General features: G+C 41.3%; 2 protein-coding genes across 9 annotated transcripts in view; both read right to left on the minus strand.

The window, feature by feature from the left end:
* The window catches only part of LOC120037780 (probable E3 ubiquitin-protein ligase HERC3), a 38028-nt gene extending 27764 nt beyond the window's left edge, over positions 1–10264 (minus strand). Inside the window, exons 1-11 of one of the 6 annotated variants that reach the window (XM_038983746.1) lie at positions 10153–10264; positions 8745–9125; positions 5384–5543; positions 4632–4708; positions 4252–4473; positions 3913–4004; positions 3478–3608; positions 3120–3283; positions 2080–2153; positions 889–1013; positions 580–639 (exon numbers count right to left, since the gene is read on the minus strand). In XM_038983746.1, coding sequence (XP_038839674.1) covers positions 580–639; positions 889–1013; positions 2080–2153; positions 3120–3283; positions 3478–3608; positions 3913–4004; positions 4252–4473; positions 4632–4708; positions 5384–5543; positions 8745–8970 — 1331 coding nt within the window. In that variant the 5' untranslated portion in view covers positions 8971–9125; positions 10153–10264. Of the gene's footprint in view, positions 1–579; positions 640–888; positions 1014–2079; positions 2154–3119; positions 3284–3477; positions 3609–3912; positions 4005–4251; positions 4474–4631; positions 4709–5320; positions 5544–8744; positions 9126–10152 lie in introns of those variants that run through there. The other 5 variants (XM_038983745.1, XM_038983748.1, XM_038983747.1 and 2 more) reach the window with 5 other exon arrangements.
* Positions 10265–10531: 267 nt separating this feature from the next.
* On the minus strand, positions 10532–22696 carry LOC120037785 (probable E3 ubiquitin-protein ligase HERC3). Of its 3 annotated transcripts, XM_038983756.1 has the most exons (24): positions 22293–22696; positions 21836–21950; positions 21642–21712; positions 21039–21260; positions 20719–20810; positions 20398–20528; positions 20075–20202; positions 19860–19936; positions 19574–19692; positions 19330–19389; positions 19117–19222; positions 18771–18963; positions 18471–18628; positions 16645–16719; positions 16480–16524; positions 16296–16382; positions 16050–16172; positions 15685–15828; positions 15327–15493; positions 11987–12050; positions 11840–11898; positions 11527–11710; positions 11215–11314; positions 10532–11109 (listed from the first exon to the last, which is right to left on the minus strand). In XM_038983756.1, exons 1-24 carry the CDS (start codon positions 22519–22521, stop codon positions 10892–10894), a joined length of 2967 nt encoding a protein of 988 aa, XP_038839684.1. In that variant the 5' UTR covers positions 22522–22696; the 3' UTR covers positions 10532–10891. The 3 variants fall into 3 exon arrangements, with proteins under 3 accessions (XP_038839684.1, XP_038839685.1, XP_038839686.1); XM_038983757.1 differs by lacking the exon at positions 16480–16524; XM_038983758.1 differs by lacking the exons at positions 21642–21712; positions 21836–21950 and having other exon boundaries at positions 22293–22695.
* Positions 22697–22977: the final 281 nt, after the last annotated feature.

The following is a 22977-nucleotide window of genomic DNA, read 5'->3' on the forward strand; positions in this document are numbered from 1 at the left end:
ACTACCAGTAACACATTGTCAGTTTCTCTCCCTTTCGGTTGAGCTAATGGCTTAACCTGCCAGTGTTTTATATAACTGTTAAATCCAGTAGGTTTTAGGACAGGCTGCTTTAGCAGAGAGGGCAGGACATACAGTAAGGTGCTTATTGGTCTTCTCGAGTCTAGAGGACACCATTACGCTGATGGGCTCGGAACTAGGGTCGTTCCCATGAAGTGATAGGCATCTGGCGGAGAATCAGCACAAAATGGCCACCCCTCCCTCATACACGCCATCTGCGCTTTATCTCCGCACGGATCTCTAATGGAATCTCCGTGTGTCTGTACAGTGTGTCTAGATAGGAGTATTTCCCTGGAGTCTCTTCCCCTAAGGTCAGCAGTTCTGAATTGTAGGCACATGCTGGGAATGAGTGTTGATCAGACAAGGACATTAAGGACATGATTTTGTCCTCTGTGAACGCTCTGCCTTTTCCCACAAGACATAAGAGAGAGATACCGGGTGTGACTCAATACTCATGGCTTCCTTTCCTGGTCTCCTTCCAAACAGGTGAAAGAACTGGATAGACTGTCGATCAATGCTCACCTCTCATCCAGGAAGCTGGCGTTCCAACAGGCGGTGGAAGACAGCAGGAGAATGACGTCACTAAAAGCAGAGGGAGACCAAGACATAAATGCAGGAAATTATATCAATCAATTGAAACAAGATCAAACGTATACCAGTCTTCAGAGTGGTATAGAGCTTCCAGCTGCTGAAGCCAAAAAGGGTCACCACAGGATCATCGTCCTGCTAAAAGAAACATCATTCTCTGCATAGGAAACAATAAACAATTGTTCACAAAAACATATTTTCAAGACAAATCGAATCCCCAAATAACTCATATCACTGACTTACTTGGTGATAGTGGAGTCTGTGTTGTCTAGGAGTTTCATCCTCCACGTATTCAAACTGGCATCATTTATCAAAGAGATGCTTCTACTGATGTTAGTGACGCGGAAGTCTTCAGGAGCGGTGGAACTCTGTAGAGGAGAGAAGGGGGTCAGGGGGGAGTCAAGGTAACGTAGCACATCAGCTAGTCGGCTACATTTAGCAACGTTATTCTCGATAGCGCTTCCACTGTAGACATTACAAGGCTATCCAGAGACGTGTGTTTTGGGTTCATTCCCTTTCCTACTTGCAGACAAAATAAATACTCAGAGGTCCAAGTACATTGTAGGGAGAGTATCTATCTGTGTGTTGGTGTTATCAAGTCACATTCCTGGCAATCAACAGGAGGATATCCGTTGTAGACAGATGTAGCCTACTTGGGGTGCATCACAGTAATATCTCATTCACTACTTCCCAAAAATCTAAAAGCATTGGATTGGTGGAGGAATCGGCTAGAGGGAGTTTCCACCATATTTATTATACCAGTCTTTTCTTTCGAACCAGTGAAGGGAAGTGAACAGGTGCACATTCTGGGAGGTAGGACAAATAATTGCGACACAGCCTTGGTCTTAGATCACTCTGTCCAGAGCAGAGACCATCCAGACATTCCAGCTGGTCAATAACTGGAGCAACAGCTCCACCTAGTGGCAGAAAACTAGAACTGGCTCACTTAATGAAAACACATTAGTATCCTTCCTCACTACTAGGTCTATAGCATAGCTCTCTAACCATGATCCTGAAGAGCTACCGTCCTGTAGGTTTTTACTAAAACCCTAATCTAGCGCACCTGATTCTAATAATGAAATGGTTGACAAGCTGAACCAGGTTAGTTACAACTGGGGTTGGATAAACAACCTAAAGGAGCGTAGCTCTCCAGGAACAGGGCGGAGAACCCTGGTCTAAAGCATATTCTTCCCATCCCTGTAAGAGAAAATTGAATGTCTTTCAATTCAATGTCTGGGCCTGTACTCATAAAGCGAGCTGAGAGCTGATCTAGGATCAGGGCCCCCCTGTGCATGTGATCTTATTCATTATGATCTAAAAGGCTAAACTGATCCTAGATCACTCCAATTCTGAGATGCTTTATGAATACGGTCCCTGTACTATTACATCAGTTAATGACCAAAAGCTGAGAAACGATTATGTGAAGTCCTTTACCTTTTCATCTGAATACAATAGGAAGTTATGGTCCCCTCCACAGTTGATTTTTGTAATGGCATAATGATCTGGCCCTAGAAAGAGGAAAGGAGAGGGAAGAGTTACTGACTGTTGGTTTAAAAATCAGCTAGCTCAACAGCATTGTGGTGACTTACGGGAACAGTTTATGCTTATAGGAAATAGCTCCTGAGTGAAGTTTCCCCTTGGGAGAGATCTAGGATCAACTTCCCTTCCCCCCCAATTCTAATCTTAACTATTAGTGGGGGAAAAATGCTAATCCAAGATCAGTGTCTAGAGGCATCTTCACCCTACACAAGCATTTTCCAAACTCCAAAAGGTGCATGTTTTGGTTTTTTCTCTAGTACACAGCTGATTCAAAGAACCAAAGCTTGATGACGAGTTGATTATTTGAACCAGCTGTGTAGTGCTAGGGCAAAAACCTAAATGTGAACCCCCTGGGTTCCCCAGTTTGGGAAAAGCTGCCCTACACCGAGAAGCTCCCTAGATTTTGATTTAGTCCACTAGATGGCAGGAAAGCAATACAAGCTAAGCAATCCGCCTCAAAGACCATCAATCAGTGTGTTAAACACTGAGAATCCTGTTTCATAGACCTCGAACTCACTCACAACCTAATACAGTTCACTCTAGAAACATCCGTGTTGCTGAAATAATGTCAAACATTTTACCACATGGGGATATTTTGATACTATTTCATTCTTTGAACATTGAATTTATCCCATTCATAGACTTTTAATACGCATGGTTAATATGCGTATTATAGTGATCAAGTGATCTTTCTCCCTACAGTCATAGTTTTATATACAGTACATTATATGAGTCACTGAATAAGCTGTGGATGTATCTGAACAAGTCCTTGCACTCGTGTGCCTGTTCCTTTTAACGTCCTAGTATGTGTTCTCTTGTCTATTCTGACTTGCTCCTACAACAGGCCGGACATTTCCCTCAAGCAACAGCTCCCTGATTCTGCCTTGCCTCATTTCCCTGCATTCTCTTCTTCCCAACTGGAGTCATCCAGTTACCTGACATATGACGAGGACTTCCTGTGAGCCTTCCTGTGAGGCTGCTTTTGACAGGAAGTGGGCTATTGATGTCACCTCGTGTCCCAGTGCCCAGCTGACCATTTGTGTTACAACCGAAAGCATACACCAGACCGGAGGAAGGCACAAACGCCAGGGTGTGGTGTCTGAAACCGAGACGGAGATGATAGAAAGAGAGTATGAGGAATCTAGGACAGAGAAGGCAAGTAGTCATACCATAACTTATCTGATGTAAACCTGTACTGTACTCTATTATACTGCTATGCTATACTAAGCTATGCTTTGTTAGGCTATGCTTTGCTAGGCTATGCTACGCTGACCAGGCTACGTTGTGCAGTACCTGCCACAGGCAATCTGGGAAACCTCGCTGCCCATCAGCTCCTGCACCTGTCTGGGTAGAGGCTCGTTGTTGGTGGAGTCATGACCCAGTTGACCACGAGAGCCGTCCCCAAACGTAAACAAACCCCCATCCTGTCAATCAAACACAGAGTGAGGCTTCAATTACAATAAAGGATGTGAGAAAGAATGCTGAAGGACAGTCTGTCATAGCTCGATACAATTCCACATGCATATTCCTCACCCTCCAAAACAAACATGAGAATTCTTCAAAGGCATGAACACGTTCATAGATTAAAGGTTTTACGAGACAGCAGGTCCTTTTTCAGTACTGTGCTTTCTCAAAACCCACCATCATCTGAAGACTATATGAGAGCTTCAGTACAAGACTATAAACACATAACAGACAGATACGCAGGAGGACAGTTGTGTTCCTCACCTTGGTGAGGGCAGCTGTATGCTCGTCTCCACAGCTGATATAAACCACTTTTTGGGATCTGAGGAACTTGATGTGGCAAGGGACAGACCGGTCTGTAGAAAGGAAATAACACACACACACATATTCCGTGTTACCTTCAGAACATCACATTGCTTTATATGAAGGTCTTCTTATAAACTGCTTACAAGCCATCATTCATTTAATCACATATCGGAGAAACGATTGTGCATTTGGACCCATATAGCTATGGGTCTGTAGTCCAACAGGCTTCATCAGTCTATTGGGGTGCATTACTTCTCTCTACGTGTGTCTCAACGATGTAGAAGTTAGTTAGCCTACCCTGTTTGTCATTTAGCCCCAGCTGTCCGGCGCTGTTCTTGCCCCAGCCGAACACGGCTCCAGAGAGGGACAGGGCGAAGCTGTGGTCTCCCCCAGCGGTGATCTGAGCCAGGGGGATACCTGACAGAGACTTGAGGGGCTGGGGAGACAAGGTGCTGGGCTCTCCCTTCCCCAAACCCAGCTGACCGCTCGAGTTCTGTCCCCACGTGAACAGCTGACCATCTGGGAGAGAAAAGAGGGGGTTAGCCTAGCATTAGCCTGGCATTAGCCTAGCATTAGCCTGGCATTAGCCTGGCATTAGCTGTTAAGCTTGTAACTTTGGTGTGTAGCGCTACAGTATCAGTGGTAGTGTGAGGTGTTGCTGTTGGCTTCATTCTCACCTTTAGAGAGTGCGATGCAGTGCTTGTTGCCACACATTATTTGAGAGATGCGATGCTCGCACAGCTTCTTGATCAACCTGAGAAATACAGGAGATGCATTGAGTTGCGAGGCCAATGCCTGAACAACTGTGCAGTATTCGGCAGATTTTAACCAACTACATGCAATGTACAGTTAGCTTTACAATCCCTGTATAATCAACATCTAGAACACCGTACGTGTTGTAGCCTTTGTAACCCTTCCCGCAAAGACAGTACAGTATGAAGATAGGCAGAAACTGCTTCTCCAATAGAAATCCCTGATCACACTTGTAGGTGATGTCATGGCGACGATGGCTAGCTAAGCCCATGCGCAGAAACACGTCATCGTGTCGAACGGTCGTCTAGCACCGAACTGTGCATGTGCACGCCGTCAAATTAAAACGTCAGTTTGTCACTTTCACGAGGTTGGAGTAATAACATGTTCAACTACTTCAGATATTGGCTCGAATCTCGGTTGTGCCTTTAGATTTCGTGAAAATGAACCACCAAGAATTTCTCACTTCTCTCATTGACTTCTCAAACCCAACCTGGTCTGTTTCGTAAGCCTTCATGGAAGTCTTGCTGTGTTGCGGCTCTGGTTATAAAAAGTCTACGCTCCTAGCATTTAGCCATCACATGTAGTTCTCACAATTCCATTGGTTTTCATGTACCTCTTCCAGTAGGCTATTCCTCAGCAAAGCTTCAATAATGTATGTTCTAGCATGCTGGGTCACCTGGGGATTGGGACGGTCTCCTCAGCGGTCCCCAGACCCAGCTGGCCCCCTCCACCGGCCCCCCAGGCAAACACCTGGCCCTGCTCATTCAGCGCCATGGAGTGGGCCTGGCCGCACGATACCACCCCTATCTTCTGGGTGTTCAGGGCCACCACCAGTTCTAGAGGGTAAGGAGGAGGGACAAAGGGGGAGGGAGGAGTGGGGAGGGTATGACAGACTTTAGCCAGGCTCTCTAGAAAGACTAGTGCCTAGAATGAATGATCCATGTCTACAAATGCACGATCTTAATTTGATCACCCGGTTGTTTCAGGAAACGTCCTGCAGTACAGGACACGCAAACTTGTAGTCTATTCAAGGTTTAAAAAGGCTTCTAAAGTTTATAATTTCCACTTTAAAATGTCTGACTTTATTTGCCCTAACTAAAAATGTATCAACCACTACAAAAATGGCCATTAATTATAACCCACACAATAATTCACATTTCTGGTTGCTGCAGGATTATTTTCCTGCTGTGAGAAACTGGTCAAATTAAGATCTTACACCTGTACCAGTTTTAGGACTGGTGCATCTTAGACTATACTGTGGATGAGAAAAGGAAGTGTATTTTCTCAATGTATCCTCTAGTCTGTTCTGCTGGTATGAGCATTCTAGAAGGGTATGCTAGGCCTTTGTCTGGAAGCCATAGAAACCAAACCCACTTCAAGTATTTAGTGTGGATACACTATCTGACCAACCATCTTCTGGAATGTCCCAGTGCTTTCTAACTATCTAGCTCCACATTTCAGTTTCATTTAGCATGGAGGCATATTAGGAAGAACTGAAAGCAAAATAAACAGGGGTTAATGTCGGTCATTCCTTATCTGATATTTTCAATCACTCTTGGAGAAAAATACTTCTTTATTATTTTAAAAAACAATATGTTTCAGCATTAGGCCTATAGGTTTCATCAGACTGCTTTGCTTTCAAATTCAATTATTTAATTTGTGTCTTAAAAATGATGTACCTTAACATTATACATTTTACCTCAGCACTTTAGCAGCTATAATTACAGTTAAATATCGCCTGAGAATTGGAAGAACACGTGTGTGATGACTAAATAATGCATCCCAACAAGTCTCCTCCTGCCGTGCCTCAGTTCCTGTACACAGATCTGTGTGGCCGACCGTGTAGCCTAGAGAGTGGTTGGGTAGTGGTGGTGGTGGGGGTTTGCATGAGATATAGCAGTGAGCAGCAGCTTCATAGGAATGCAGGCACGCACAGCACAGTAGAAACCACTCATAAGATGAAAGGAGAAACATTTCACAGCATACAGTACTGTACTGCAGCTTCATACAAACTTCCTGTGTGGCAGAAAAATACTATTATAGGGCATTTAGTCTCAAAGTCTTATATGCCAACAACATACCACCCTGCATCTCACTGCTGGCTTGCCTCTGAAGCTAAGCAGGGTTGGTCCTGGATGGGAGACCAGATGCTGCTGGAAGGGGTGTTGGAGGGCCAGTAAGAGGCACTCTTTCCTCTGGTCCCCCCCAAAAATATCCCAATGCCCCAGGGCAGTGATTGGGGACATTGCCCTGTGTAGGGTGCCGTCTTTCGGATGGAATGTTAAACGGGTGTCCTGACTCTCTGTGGTCACTAAAGATCCCATGGTACTTATTGTAAGAGTAGGGGTGTTAACCCTGGTGTCCTGGCTAAATTCCCAATCTGGCCTTCATACCTTCACGGTCACCGAATCATCCCCTGCTTCCAGTTGGCTCATTCATCCCCCCGTAACTATTCCCCAGGTCGTTGCTGTAAATGAGAACGTGTTCTCAGTCAACTTACCTGGTAAAATAAGGATGAAAATGTTTTTTTCTTGTTTTGATAATGGATTATTTACAAAATAACAGATTGGCTCAGTTTAACATTGAAACCTTAAAAACAGGCAATCTTTAGTTGCTGCATCCATTTTTGGACTTGTAAATTATATATAGACCTACCCATTGATTCTTGAAAAATATAACTTATAAATAAGTCATGAGCTTTGTGCAACTGTCAAACCCCATCAGCTTGTTTTATTCCAATGTTTGCAAAGATTGTAAATGTAAACAAACACTGTATAGCCTCTAAACATGCTTAAAACTATCATTTGAATATGTTGGATGGTCAGTCCTTTCATACATTGCTCTGCCTATGATTTTGAGAGCGTTTAAATATCTCCAGGCCCATTCCTCAGCTTTTTACCAAAATAGAGGTGTGGTGACTGCTTTGTTATTGTTTCAACTAAGGATTGACGCTTTAAAGGGCTAATTCACTCAAAAACAATATTTTAGTATTTTGTCCATTAGTCAGTCCACTGTTAATATATATTTTTTTTTAAGTATAAAATGTCAGCAGTCAAGTTAAGACTGATCACTTTCAGTACAGAGCAAAAACCGTATCCTTGCCTTTGCCTATGGTAAGGCTGGTGTTATCGGCCCAACTGGTCAATAAATAGACCTATTAAATGAAATAATGCTCTGAGAATGACTGGTGGCAAAGGGAGTGCTTCCAACAATAATCAAAGTTTCGTGGTAGTTTCCAGAAGCAGTCGTCAAGCGTATAGTTGTACGGTTAAACATAAATATGACCCTTACCCTTCCCCTCCCCTCCCCCCACACACACACACACACCCTGTCCACCCTACATGATGCAAACAGAGCAGATCATTGGTGCCTGAGATCTCTTTAAACAGCCATGTGAGCGTCAACACACTCCTGAGTCCTGGAAATAGTGCTCCTCCAACCTATCAACTCTCCTGGCTTAGCCTAGGAGCCAGTGAGCTACCAGTAAGGATTCATCCTAAATGGCTCCCTATTTCCTTTATAGTGCACTACTTTTACACTGTAGAAGTAGTGCACTTTATAGGAAATAGGGTGCCATTTGGGACACATCCTAAATGTCATAAATAACATGAGCTTTAAGATTGTCATACCTCCTTCCTCCCAGGCATTATCCCTCTGTTTAGTAAATAGAACCTAATCCACCATGAATCCATATAGTCTGCATTGCAAAAGAGATTAAATGCTACTGTAGTATTAAGAGGGGGGGGGGGGTCTAAACAAACGTTGTGACACAGGTAAAACGTTTCATTATAGTAGAGAACAGTAGAGAACAAGTCTGCCAATCTGCTCATTGGCAGATTTCCCTGCTCTTACACGTTAGTTGCAGCCAAGTACAATAAGATGTAATATCCCACAAGATTGGGCATTCAGTATAGCAGATTTTTTAAATCCACCCACAATATCAACAAACACAGGTTGTACCACAAATAAACATCAAACAGTGTTAGCTTGATAGCTAACATCTGCAGATTGCTAATTGGCTGGTACTGGCAGCTTACCTGGCGAGTCCCCCGGCTTGTCGTGGCCCAGCTGCCCACAGCGGTTAGAGCCGCACGTGTACACTCTCCCATCACGCAACAGGAATAGCGAATGGCGCCCGCCGCACGCCACCTCCTTCAGGCCACGCCCATTGAACGCCTGGCAGCTCCGGGGTTCGCACACGGGGTCCCTCGCTCCGCCGATACCCAGCTGGCCCTCCACAGTACTGCCCCAACACAGCATCATGGCTTAGAGTAGGAAGGAGGGAAGGAGAGAGAGAGTGATGGAGGGAAGGAGAGATGGAGGGAAGGAGAGAGTGAAAGACAGGAGGGGAAGAAGGAGGAGGAGAGCTTCAGGCTAGAAGGCGGCCCTGCCTTCTCCCCTTGGTGTAAATCACAAGTCTGGAAGGGAGAAACAGGGGAGAGGAGGAGAAGGAGTAGGGTGTCAGATAGTAGTCAGATCACATCATTGGCCATTACAGTGCACTCATCATCTGATATGTTGGATCATGTTTTAAAAATGAAGTGAGGCTGGGTAAACACTCTGCCGGGGGGAGCCTGGTGCCGGGTGTGACGTGAGCAGTGAAAAGATAAGGTGGAAGCACCAGGAGCTCGTTTAAATAAACCCAGTGCCTCTGTAATCCCTACTTAAGCAGCACCAAACTGTCCTGCCTTATAGTGATCCACTCCCAACGTGCATGCTATGGATAGAGTTAGCCAAGGTGAAGGCAGAGAGAGGAGAGAGACTGCTCTAAAGGTTCCGTGCCCTCTTGGAAGTAAACATGGAGACATGGGCCCCTCCTTTCCTTGGAAGTCAAGTGGCACTTTCAGTTTACAAATGCAAATACAATATGTCATGCTCAGAGAAGACACATCATTCATTCTGCATGTGTCATAGTTACCTATGTGGCTTATAGCTAGATAAAGGCCTTATGGATGATGATGGTTGTGATGGTTACGACAGAAAGGGTGTCACATTGACAATAAATGAATGTGCAAGGTATGATTCCGAGCTTGCGCTAGCAGATGGGTATACTCTGGCTGACGTAAGATTCCAACTATTGCTTTATGCTTACATCCAAGATCGTCTGGACGTGACCACCATATGGCTGTATAGCTACTGTATATAGTTAGCTATAGCCTATAACTATGTAAAATAGTTACGGTAGTTAGTCAATCGTGTCAACTCCTTCGTCTCCGCTAGCGGTCGGTAACTAGCTATACGGATAAAAACGTTAGCTAACGGGTAGGGCTTAACGAGATTTACAAATGCGTCCATTTCGCAGAATACTAGCAAGCTTGCCATATTTAGCCAATCTAGTGAATCTATCTGCATTTCACAGACGCTTCGATGTTCAAACATAGAAATGTAAACAACTGCACAAAACGTAGCTACGTGACTTAAAGCAAAAAATTGCATGCGTTTTACCTGTAGAGATGCATTCCTGAATTCCACTAGCTGGGCGTTTCGACAATAACAAGGAAGTTGTGATGCAGGTTGATGCTCTTCGTCACTCAACATGTGACTTTGGGTTTACACTTCTATACCCACAAAGTCAGATTCCACAGCCACAAAATTGGCCAAAAAAATGCATTTTGGTCTTCATTTAAGACTCAGTTAGGCATACGTTTGGCAGTGTGGTTAGGTTAAGGTTTTACATCACATTTTAAGAAGAGACATTTCAGAAAAGGGCGGGGTTTATGACTTTGTGGGTATTGAATCTAGTGGCGAGCATGACTGGTGTCAGCAAAATCTAGCCGAATCATGCACTTGCATAACTTCCTAAAAAACAGTATTGCACTAGAACTTCCACAACAAATCTTTATTAACAGTGGCTCTTTTGACTATGGCACTCATTCGCAGTTAAACATGTTTATTAACAAAGACAGCACGTCGTTCAGATATTCAAACAGCAGAGGTCTCCACGTATCCAGTCATCCCAGTGCATGAAGGAAACATGAGTAGAACATGTCAAGAAATACATATTTATATTGGTCCACATTGTGCAATACTGAAGTAATGTAAATAGAAAAACTATATTTAAGACTACTTAATATGTTTGAAGATGTTCAGTTGTTTGCTCTGAATGGGTTTCATAGACTTAAAACATGAATATAATAATAATGCTACAAAAAACAAATGCTACACGCTTCCCAGTTTACCAATTTCAAAAATCTCCAAACACATCACAGTGGGTGATAGCATGGAGAAGCTTCTCCTGTAGTGTGTCGATACTGCTGTAGTTAGGGAGGCATAACGTCACAGAGCACGTTTGTGCTTTCGGATAATATTCATCAGCGTCAGTGCTGCCCAAAGACGTGATTTGCATCTGCAGTTTGGAGAGACTTCGTCCTCTGGGCAGTCTGTCCGTTCCAGTCAGAAAAGCTAGAAGTTAGAAATTAGAGGATAATAATTATCCACTGACCAAGCATTTCTGGAGCTATACAATTATTTACATATTTAAGTTTAATTAACTGTGTGTTAACTCACTTAGGAACTTCTTCTTTTGCTCCTCAGAGAACTCCATGAAAACTATCCAGAAGTTCTGGATGATGTCATCTGTGGGCCTATATCCTTGATACTCGGCATTCTGTTAGTGCAGAGAAAAACATAACGAAACAACTGCATGTACAGTAGTCCATGCCACTGTATTATAGCCATAGACTGTATAGCCCAAACAGTATGGGACCAGATTTAACCACAGGAGCATAGCGCTGCTATATATGCTACCAAACATGTATGAACTTCCATATTATATTGCTTATGTACTTTTATGACATATCTAAGCAGGTAGAACTTTACCTGTCTCAACTTGTCCCACTCGTAGTTGTCATCTCCTTGTAGAAGTGTCATCAGCTCCTCAGGTAGAAACATCCTCCATGTCTGTGTAGGGCAGCCTTCGTGGAAGCCTTTCTCAAAGTCTGCAAACTGACTCTGCACCGACTTGTTGAGCTTCATGTCAACGTACAAGTCAACATATTTCTTCCTGTGAATGATATATGGCAGACCAATGTTTGTTTATGAGTTCAGAACACATCCTGTGGAATCCTTTTGTTAGTAGTTCAAGAGATTCATAAGATTTATATGTTGATAAGATTACTGTCATCAAATATACCTGTTGACCATGGTAACTGGGACCTCCTCTCCATTCGGTATCAGTTCTTGCCCTTTGTACTTAGAAAGACAATAAAGATTATTACAGCATCAGCTGGGATTACCTGTGTAGGCTACCAAAAACAGCTAAAGGTATCATTTCTCTTACCATGAAAACCAAATCCATTGCTGCAACAGACTCCTCATCTTCATCCAACACATACTGCAAGCCACTAATTTTAAACAAACAAACGATAAAATGTGATTTGAGCAGATATATAATAGTATCTAAAACAACTACACTGTTAAAATGAAGTGCTTTGTAACACCCAAACTAGTGGCAACTGAGGAGCCACCAACTTAATGGAGAGAAAACCTTAACTTTGCTGGAGTATTGAAAAACATTATCCTGAAATGTGTTGAGATACAGTAGTATGGATTCTTTAAATCAACAGCCAGCGGTTGAAGACATGAACATATACCGGTACAGTTGAAGTCGGAAGTTTACATACACCTTAGCCAAATAGATTTAAACTCAGTTTCACAATTCCTAACATTTAATCCGAGTAAAAATTCCCTGTCTTAGGTCAGTTAGGATCACCACTTTATTTTATTTTGACTTGGGTAAAACGATTCGGGTAGCCTTCCACAAGCTTCCCACAATACGTTGGGTGAATTTTGTCCCATTCCTCCTGACAGAGCTGGTGTAACGGAGTCAGGTTTGTAGGCCTCCTTGCTCGCACAAGCTTTTTCAGTTCTGCCCACAAATTTTCTATAGGATTGAGGTCAGGGCTTTGTGATGGCCACTCCAATACCTTGACTTTGTTGTCCTTAAGCCATTTTGCCACATCTTTGGAAGTATGCTTGGGGTCATTGTCCATTTGGAAGACCCATTTGCGACCAAGCTGTAACTTCCTGACTGATGTCTTGAGATGTTGCTTCAATATATCCACACAATTTTCCTGCCTCATGATGCCATCTATTTTGTGAAGTGCACCAGTCCCTCCTGCAGCAAAGCACCCCCACAACATGATGCTGCCACCCCCGTGCTTCATGGTTCGGATGGTGTTCTTCGGCTTGCAAGCCTCCTCCTTTTTCCTCCAAACATAACGATAGTCGTTACGGCCAAACAGTTCTATTTTTGTTTCATCAGACCAGAGGACATTTCTCCAAAACGTACAATTTTTGTCCCCATGTGCAGTTGCAAACCGTAGTCTGGATTTTTTATAGCAGTTTTGGAGCAGTGCGTCTTCCTTGCTGAGATGTCGATATAGGACTCGTTTTGCTGTGGATATAGATAATTTTGCACCTGTTTCCTCCAGCATCTTCACAAGGTCCTTTGCTGATGTTCTGGGACTGATTTGCACTTTTCGCACTAAAGTACGTTCATCACTAGGAGACAGAACGCGTCTCCTTCTTGAGCGGTATGATGGCTGCGTGGTCCCATGGTGTTTATACTGCGTACGATTGTTTGTACAGATGAACGTGGTACCTTCAGGCATTTGGAAATTGCTCCCAAGGATGAACCAGACTTGTGGAGGTCCACAATGTTTTTTCTGAGGTCTTGGCTGATTTCTTTTGATTTTCCCATGATGTCAATCAAAGAGACACTGAGTTTGAAGGTAGGCCTTGAAATACATCCACATGTACACCTCCAATTGACTCAAATTAAGTGAATTAGCCTATCAGAAGCTTTTAAAGCCATGACATCATTTTCTGGAATTTTCAAAGCTATTTAAAGTCACAGTCAACTTAGTGTATGTAAACTTCTGACCCACTGGAATTGTGATACAGTGAATTATAAGTGAAATAATCGGTCTGTAAGCAATTGTTGGAAAAATGACTTGTGTCATGCACAAGTAGATGTCCTAACCGACTTGCCAAAACTATAGTTTGTTAACAAAAAATGTGTGGAGTGGTTGAAAAATGAGTTTTAATGACTCCAACCTAAGTGTAAACTTCTGACTTCAACTGTAACTGTCAAAATAATGGAAACACCTGAGTAAATGAGGGATACAAAGTTTATTGAAAGCAGGTGCTTTCACATGTGGGTTTCCTGAGTAAACTAAGTAATTAACATCCCATCATGCTGAGGGTCATGTATACAATGCCCTGTTGCCCATTATTTTGGCTACCATGGCTAGGAGAAGAGATCTCAGTGACATTGAAGGTTTAAAACCTCTACAGGATCGGTGTCCCGATCTCGGGATGGTTGAGCTAACGTACACTAGTGCGATTAGCATGAGGTTGTAAGTAACAAGAACATTTCCCAGGACGTAGACATATCCGATATTGGCAGAAAGCTTAAATTCTTGTTAATCTAACTGCACTGTCCAATTCACAGTAGCTATTACAGTGAAAGAAAACCATGCTATTGTTTGAGGAGAGTGCACAGTTATGAACTTGAAAATATATTAATAAACCAATTAGGCACATTTGGCAGTCTTGATACAAAATGTTGAACATAAATTCAATGGTTCATTGGATCAGTCTAAAACGTTGCACATACACTGCTGCCATCTAGTGGCCAAAATCTAAATTGCGCTTGGGCTGGAATAAAACATTATAGCCTTTCTCTTGCGTTTCAAAGATGATGGTACAAAAAAATGCATGTTTTTTTCTTTGTATTATCTTTTACCAGATCTAATGTGTTATATTATCCTACATTAATTTCACATTTCCACACACTTCAAAGTGTTTCCTTTCAAATGGTATCAAGAAAATGCATATCCTTGCTTCAGGTCCTGAGCTACAGGCAGTTAGATTTGGGCATGTCATTTTAGGCAAAAATTTTAATAACGGATCCTTCTTAAGTTAAAGTATGTGTGTGTGTGTCTCAGTAAACCAGATCTCAACCCAATTGAACACTTATGGGAGATTCTGGAGCGGCGACTGAGACAGCGTTTTCCTCCACCATCAACAAAACACCAAATGATGGAATGTCTCGTGGAAGAATGGTGTCGCATCACTCCAATAGAGTTCCAGATACTTGTAGAATCTATGCCAAGGTGCATTGAAGCTGTTTTGGTGGTTCGTGGTGACTCAAAGCCCCATTAAAAGCCCAGTGCAGTAAAAAACATAATTTTCCTTTGTTTTATATATATTTCCATATTATCTTAATTCACGTTTAGGGTAAGTTTTGTTGGGACGGAGTTTTGGCCTTCCAAAACTCCATCAGATGATCAGACATCACCATGAAGTAAATTAGTTAATAGTCCAATAAGAAAGAGCGTTCCAAACCTCTCTGCCAATAACAGCACATTTTCACTCAGACCACTCTCAGACAGTCCCTGCAAAATTCTTGCTTGAGAAATTGTCCTCTGCTAAGAAGCATTTTTCTCTCTCTTTTTGACCAAAACAATCACAGTAAAGGTGCTTAATTGTTACCCAGATGTGATTTGATAGTGAGATTTAAAAAATGGTTGCATTGGAACGTTAAGACACTTTATGTTGGTGTTTCCTTTATTTTGGCAGTAACCTGTATAGCTTTATCAGCAGAATAATTGTACCTTGCTTCAGTTGGAGACAGCTCTTTAAGGTCATCCAATGTTGTAGTCAGACCCAGAAGCTTCTTGAAGAGAGCCAGAGGGAAGCAGAGGTTCAGAACACATTGATTAAACAGGGCCTTCCCACAGAGCAGCCCAAGTAAGGTGAATTCATCAGTGACACCGCCGTCCTATGGATTGAAAAAAACAGAATGCCATAATCTAATCAGAACTTTCAATATTTAACAGTATAATATAATTATAACAGATAATATACATTTCTAATAATTGATATTTCTAAGTTAGTAAATAAAACAAAAACATTGTGGCGGAAAGATTGAGTTAAATTTGGGAACAATTTGTAATTGAATATGGAACGTACAGCTGTTGTGAACCATGCAAGTCCAGAGTCCTCGTCAACCTCCAGTGTCTTTGGTTCCATTGTGAGAAGTTCCCTCCCCAGGAGGCTGAAGAATTCCAGTGAAACACCACCTTCATCCACACCATTCTCTTCTTGAAACTTCACCTGGAGACAAAAAATACGCTATTTACTCCTAGTTAAGGATTAGGAAATGAAAATACTTTTCCTAATAGAGAGGTAGATGTTAAAATAAGTACAAAGTCCTGGTGTTTGTATTACTTGTTTAATCACTACTCTTTTCTCCGTTCAGTTCTTATTTATAGCTACAAAGTCAAAATAAACATTTTACACACAAAAAAAACCTATAAAACCTAGCTAACAACAACCTTCAAAGGCATTGGGAAGTCGTGCCCACTTTGTCGAAGGTGCTGGAAAGCATCTACCAGGGCTGTCTCTCTGCTCACATGTATTGTAGGGGCCCAAAAGTCTAAATGTCCATGGATGGCAAACTAAACAAAGAAACACATTTGAGTTATGGCAACATTTAGCCTTAATTTTTCACATCTGATAGCAGTGTAGTAAATGAATGTGGTACCTTTTTTTAATAAACACCACATTTGGAAACAACTTACGCTGTAATTGAGTTCCAATTGATAAACTATACATTTAGCCTCTGTGTTGAAGATGCAAGATTTCCCGTGAAATGAATTAAAGAAGTCCTGGCATAAGAAAGAAATGAGTTAATCGACAATGTCAATGAATATCTCAAATAATTATTCTGAATTCAATTGATTGGTGTTGACTTTCATTGCTTACCTCAGGAAGATTTAGGTAGTCATAACATTCAAATGTGTTGAGCATCTAAAGAGGATTCGAAATTACAAAATAATTTCCCACTCTTTGTAGATTTCAGTGACATCATTAACATAATTACCCATTTTCATACCAACCTGCATTCATTTTATGAGATAGGCTACTCACATTCTGAAGCATACAATTGGCTCTGTTGATGTGGAAATTGCTTGCTGCAATTTTGATGCGTCTGTTGCAATTGACCTGAACAAAACAGAGGTTAAGGGAGCATACAAAATAGCATATTTTTTCCCATACATACATATGCAGAGCCTTCAGAAAGTATTCACACCCCTAGACTTTTTTCACATTTTGTTGTGTTACAGCCTGAATTTCAAATTGATAAAATTTAGATTTTTTTGGACACTGGCCAAAACACAATACCCCATATGTCAAAGTAGACTTGTGTTTTAGGGAATTTTTACAAATTAATGAAACATTTAAAGCTGAAATGTCTTGAGTCAATAACTATTCAACCCCTTTGTTATGGCCTAAATACGTTCAGGAGTAAACATTTGCTGAACAAGTCAAATAATAAGTTGCGTGGACTCACTCTGTGTGTAGTAATGATTTTTGAATGTCTACCTTATCACTGTACCCCACGCATTCAAGTCAACACCAATTAATTAAATTCAGAATAGATTCTTTGACATATTCATTGACATTGTCAATTAACTAATTTCTTTCTTATGCCAGGGCCTCTGTTCCAATCTGAAAGGTTCCTCAGTCGAGCAGGTCATTTCAAACATAGATTCAAGCACAAAGACCAGGGAGGTTTTCCAATGCCTCACAAGGAAGGGTAAAAAAACAAAAACAAAACAGACAATGAATATCTTTTTGAGCATGGTGAAGTTATTAATTACACTTCGGATGGTGTATCAATACACCTAGTCACTATAAAGATACAGGCGTCCTTCCTAACTCAGTTGCTGGAGAGGAAGGAAACCGCTCAGAGATTTCACCATGAGGCAAATGGTGATTTTAAAACAGTTACAGTTTAATGGCTGTGATAGAAGAAAACTGAGGATGGGTCAACAACATTGTAGTTACTCCACAATAGTAACCTAATTGACAGAGTGAAAAAAAGGAAGCCTGTACAGAATACAAATATTCCAAAACATGCATCCTGTTTGCAACAAGGCACTAAAGTAATACTGCTAAAAAATGTGGCAAAGCAATTAACTTTTTGTCCTGAATACAAACTATTATGTTTGGGGCAAATCCAATACAACACATTACTGAGTACCACTCTCCATATTTTCAAGCATAGTGGTGGCTGCATTATGTTATGGAAATGCTTGTAATCGTTGAGGACTGAGGAGTTTTTCAGGATAAAAAAATTAACGGAATGGAGCTAAGCACAGGCAATCTGGTTCAGTCTGCTTTCCACCAGACACTGGGAGATGAATTCACCTTTCAGCAGGACAACAACCTAAAACACAAAGCCAAATCTACACTGGAGTTGCTTACCAAGAATACAGTGAATGTTCCTGAGAAGCCAAGTTACAGTTTTTACTTAAATCTACTTGAAAATATATGGCAAGACCTGAAAATGGTTGTCTAGCAATGACGAACAACAAATTTGACAGGGCTTGAATTTTTTTTTAAAGAATAATGGGCAAATGTTGCATAATCCAGGTGTGGAAAGCTCGTAAAGAATTACCCAGAAAGACTTACAGCTGTAATCGCTGTCAAAGGTGCTTCTACAAAGTATTGATCAAGGTGTGAATACTTAGGTAAATTAAATGTTTTCTGTATTTAATTTTCAATAAATTTGCAAACATTTCTAAAAAATGTTTTCACTTTATCATAATGGGGTATTGTGTGTAGATGGTGGAGGGGGGGGAAATATTTAATTGATTTTGAATTCAGGCTGTAACACAACAAAATGTGGAATAAGTCAAGAGGTATGAATACTTTCTGAAAGGCACCCAATTATGGCAATGGATATTTACCTCATACAGCCTCTCCATAACCATTACAGTCCCTTCAAACATTTTTTTAACAACACAGCCCTCCTCTGCCCCCATACGGAGATACTCTGCTGACACATAGTGGAATGTTTTCACCAGAGTTCTGAAGGGGGTGTCGGGAAGTGTCGACCATAGGCCCTCTGTTGGAATTAGACAAGTTTAGTTAATACTACAGCACACAAAACCTGCTATATCTAAAAAAGAGAGGCGAAGAGGAGAGAAGTCAGGACAAGAGAAGAGAAGAGAAAGAAAAAAAGGTATATTGATGGATGGTGACTTTACCAAGGACCTGGAGCTTGTCTGGGTCCAGTCTGAGGATGGCAAAAACAAAGGCCTCAGTAATGTCTATGCCACGTTGTTGTTTTAGGAGAACTCTCAGGAGCTCAGGGATGATGAGGTACACCCTCAGACCCTCCACACCAATGGGATCCTTACTCAGGGAGGGAAGGAGTATGCGATGGACGACATCTTCAACCTAGAACCATGACAGGAGTGCTTGTGTGGGTCACAACTAAATTACTTATCGTGGCTTACAGTATCAATGACTGGTCAAATTGAATATCAAGGACAACAAACAGAACTATTGAAAATAAGTATTTGATCACAAAGATAATATATGAAATGATACCTCAGCTAGCACTTTATTCTTTTTAGCCAGCTTTTGAAAAGCCAGTCGGGCGAATGACAAGTCCAGGCCAGAGTGCTTCAGTGAGGTTTGGTAATGTTTGTCACGGCTAGTGATTGATGAGATCAACAAATACTATTAAATATGCAACAATAAAACAATAAAAAGTATTCAATAATGTGATAAAACATTCATGGATAGGCAGTGAGTTCTTACCTTTTGTCCAGGAAGCTCCCATTTAAACATGACGCAGAAGAGAATGTTTTTGTGATTTCCCTGAAAATAAAAGTGAAGAATCTTATAGTTCCGTGTATGTACGTTCCTGAGACCTTCAACTTTTCAGTAGTTGTTTTGTGTCACTGACTCATGTATGTTTGTGTTGCCTTGTCCAATTATCAACCATCATGAGTTGCGTATTTGTATGGAGCCTGGGGATCAGGTTTATTTGTATCATACTAACTTCTGTATCTTCTTCCATGATTTTGAGTCACAGTCCGAGATCCATCTGTTAATGATGTCATCATCTAATGTTTGAGTCACTTTTCCGAGATTGGAGTCATTCAACTCTTTTCCTGATTCCTGTAATAACAATTTTATGCACTGTATTAAAACAATGTTAAGTACTAAGGACAAAGAGAACAAACTAACTAAAGTTTTAACTGTAAACACATTACTTGAGTAGAGCTGCACAAGGCAAAAGAATGTTAAAGGACTAACTCAGAACAAACTAACCGTAAACGCAATACCTTAGCGGAGCTGCACAAGGCAAAAGAATGGTTTCCTCCAGCAAAGGTTTGTTCAATTTGCAGGTCATCAATGTGGTCTGAAAGTTACCCAAAACAGTTATGATGTTATAAACCTGTTATTTTATCATTTCATAGAGACCAACATTTCTGCCTAAGTACTGTATTGAGTTTGAAATAGGTCACGTTATGCAGAGGAAAATAAATGATTTAACTGCCCTGTGGTAGCTGTACTGGCAGAGGCACAGACTGATCCATCTTGACTCCATTTCCCAGCTGCCCTTGCTCTCCATGCCCAAATGAGTAGATCTTTTTGAAGGAGCCCACGAACGCCAATGTGTGGTTTCTAACTTGACAAACATGATTGTAGGTCAAGGAAAAATCACAAATCAACTGTGATCCCTAAGAATGGATATATCCAAGAATACACCCAGTGACACTCCAAGATTGATCTTACCATCCAAGATACATCCATTGATCTTTGTCTATGTATGATTGTACAGAGATTCACATGACTTATATCAATCTAGTAACTACATACCTTCCACAGGCTATCTGGGTCACCTTTGCCCCCCAGAGTTCGGCCACCAGTCGAGGTCGTAGTTCATTTCTGAGAGAGTTGTGTCCAAGCTGTCCATATCGACCCGAGCCAAATGTGAACACTAAACCTCCCTAGAACAAAACCCATTCACACAGTTATCATGATGATGTGTTCGGCTCCTGTTGTTGATATGAATGTTTCTACTGTATGTGATGGCAACCAGCAAGACATCATTGGTCCAAACATTCTTTAGATCTTAATGATACTGGGAGAAAAAACATAGTATCAGTTGGAAATATTGTTGTGTAAAAATGGCAGAACCTTTGTCAGAACAACAGTATGCTCCACTCCACAGGAAACAGTAATGGTCTTCTTTAGATTCAGGCAATCAACAGGAGCTGGAGCAGGTCTGTCTGTAGAAAATAGATTTGACAGATTTTTGTCTTTCCTTGTCTTTTTCTGTTTTGACTATTGTAAAAAGAAAAATCTATTTAAAAAAATCTATATATACTATTTGACATTAAATGATCAGATCTACTCATACTGTCTGCTTCAAACATATCAAATGTACTATTTTTCTTTAAAAGATACCAACTATTAATGAAAGAGATATTATTTAATAATATTTGTGCATACAGTACCTACTGTGTCCCCCAGTCCCAGCTGCCCGGCACTGTTCTTGCCCCAGCCGAACACGGCTCCAGAGAGTGTCAGGGCGAAGCTGTGGTCTCCCCCAGCGGTGATCTGAGCCAGGGGGATCCCTGACAGAGACTTGACAAGCTGGGGAGACGAGGTGCTGGGCTCTCCCTTCCCCAAACAATGCTGTCCGCTGGAGTTCTGGCCCCACGTGAACACTTTACCATCTAATGGAAGGTAAAATAATATTTGTACATAGGAAATCTCACAGGATCACAGAATCTCGCTGCATTGTTAGAGTATGTGATAAATGTCGTTTTATTTTAAATGTCTATTGTGAACCTTCTCAAACGCATTTGTTTTTTTCCACCTTTTATTTCTGCACTATGAACTTTTGGGCATGATGATGTCCCAATAAAACATCTCTATTTTAGCATTAAAGCCTCAGTTTATTTTTGTATTGTTTTGACAGTGTGCGGGTCTCCATCTCCTCCAGTATCTATGTACCTGGAATAGAGACTATTTGGTATAAAGGACATTCTAAGAGAACAGACAGCCTCCTATCATATCCCGTCTCAAACTGAGTGATTTAGAATGTGATTGTTTACCTTGGGTTAGTGCAATGAAATGCTGGTCTCCACATGCAACCTGAATTACCTGATTCAAGTTACCCACTAGTCTGAGAAAACACAGACAACCAAAAGTAATCATTACAATATGGTCAATTACTACAATTGACAGAAGCCACTAAAATGTGAGTAGGCCTAAGCCTAGAGATGTGTCATTACTGTCAAGCACCCACCTGGGAACATTGGATGATTGGGTGAGGCAGAAAACTCTGCCCTCTTCAGACAGTAAAATAATATGTGCATCACCGCAACTCAGAGCCAGAATCTTCTCCCTGAACTCCACACCCTCTACACACATGAAATATAAATTAAATGTATTATATAGCTTAAAGGGGCAATTAGCAGTTACTTCATCCCATTTTTATAATATGTACCCATTGATTCTTGAAGAATATAACTTATAAATGCCTCATGAGCTTAGTTCAACTGTCATACACCATCAGAACTCAAAATAGAAGCTTGTTTTACTCCAATGCTCGTAAACAATGTCTCAGCTTTTTACAGAAACGGGTGGGGAGGACGCTTTGTTATTGTTTCACCTGCTGATTGCCGCTTTAAACATTTTGTTTAAGCAGTTCAGTAAAGAAGTGGGCTCTGGTGGTGAGGAAAAACATATAGAAAGGTGCTTACTCAGTTTTCCTGTGATCCTTCTCCCATCTTTGTCATCTTGCATCCGAGCGACGGACACTTGTTTCCCATTATTTCTGATGAACGCGACCACTTTATTACCTGCAGAAAGATGCGTAATTGGAGATTTCATGTGTATGAAATTTACGCAACCGTCCGTGTTCGCCTTTACCAAACCATTCGATTTCACTAAACCGAAGCCATCACGGGTGTTCTCTCCCCACGAAAACATTGTAAATGTGTTATTATTATCGCCGTCTAAACGTATCCATAATCAGCAAACCATAATCAGATAATATTGATGGAACACAGAACGGTCATTCTGCGCCCTGGGAGTCAGTGAATTCTGAAAGCGATGAACGAGACCATATGACATATCTATAAAAGAAACACAGCAAGAAACGAAAACGAAACCTAAGTCGGCATTTTCCTCCAAACAGAAACGTATGCCACAATGGGCATGGCCCGAGCAAACAAAAATATCAGGTTGGCACATATGCAGTGGGACAGGGTAGAGGTAAAGTATTTTAAACAAACAAACAACCCAGCTAGCACATTTGGTTCCTTGGAAGTTGTTCGAAAGTACTTTTTTTGTTTAGCATTGGTTCTGGGGACAAAGCCATAAGTTCCCTGACAGTGAAAATGGAATGTTTTTTAATCATTCTGAGAATGGAAGTGAAAATGTTGC

The sequence above is a fragment of the Salvelinus namaycush genome, unplaced genomic scaffold (genome assembly GCF_016432855.1).
Source record: "Salvelinus namaycush isolate Seneca unplaced genomic scaffold, SaNama_1.0 Scaffold187, whole genome shotgun sequence".
Lineage (NCBI taxonomy): Eukaryota > Metazoa > Chordata > Actinopteri > Salmoniformes > Salmonidae > Salvelinus > Salvelinus namaycush.

Bases quoted from the DNA above. Each gene is read 5' to 3' on its own strand.
- LOC120037785 (XM_038983756.1), bottom strand. From the start codon at position 22,521: ATGTTTTCGTGGGGAGAGAACACCCGTGATGGCTTCGGTTTAGTGAAA. The intron at 21,261-21,641 runs GTAAACAATCAC...ACCTTCCATTAG, and splicing joins TTTCATTGCACTAACCCAAG to ATGGTAAAGTGTTCACGTGG. The intron at 16,525-16,644 runs GTGAGTAGCCTA...AATCCTCTTTAG, and splicing joins CCAATTGTATGCTTCAGAAT to ATGCTCAACACATTTGAATG.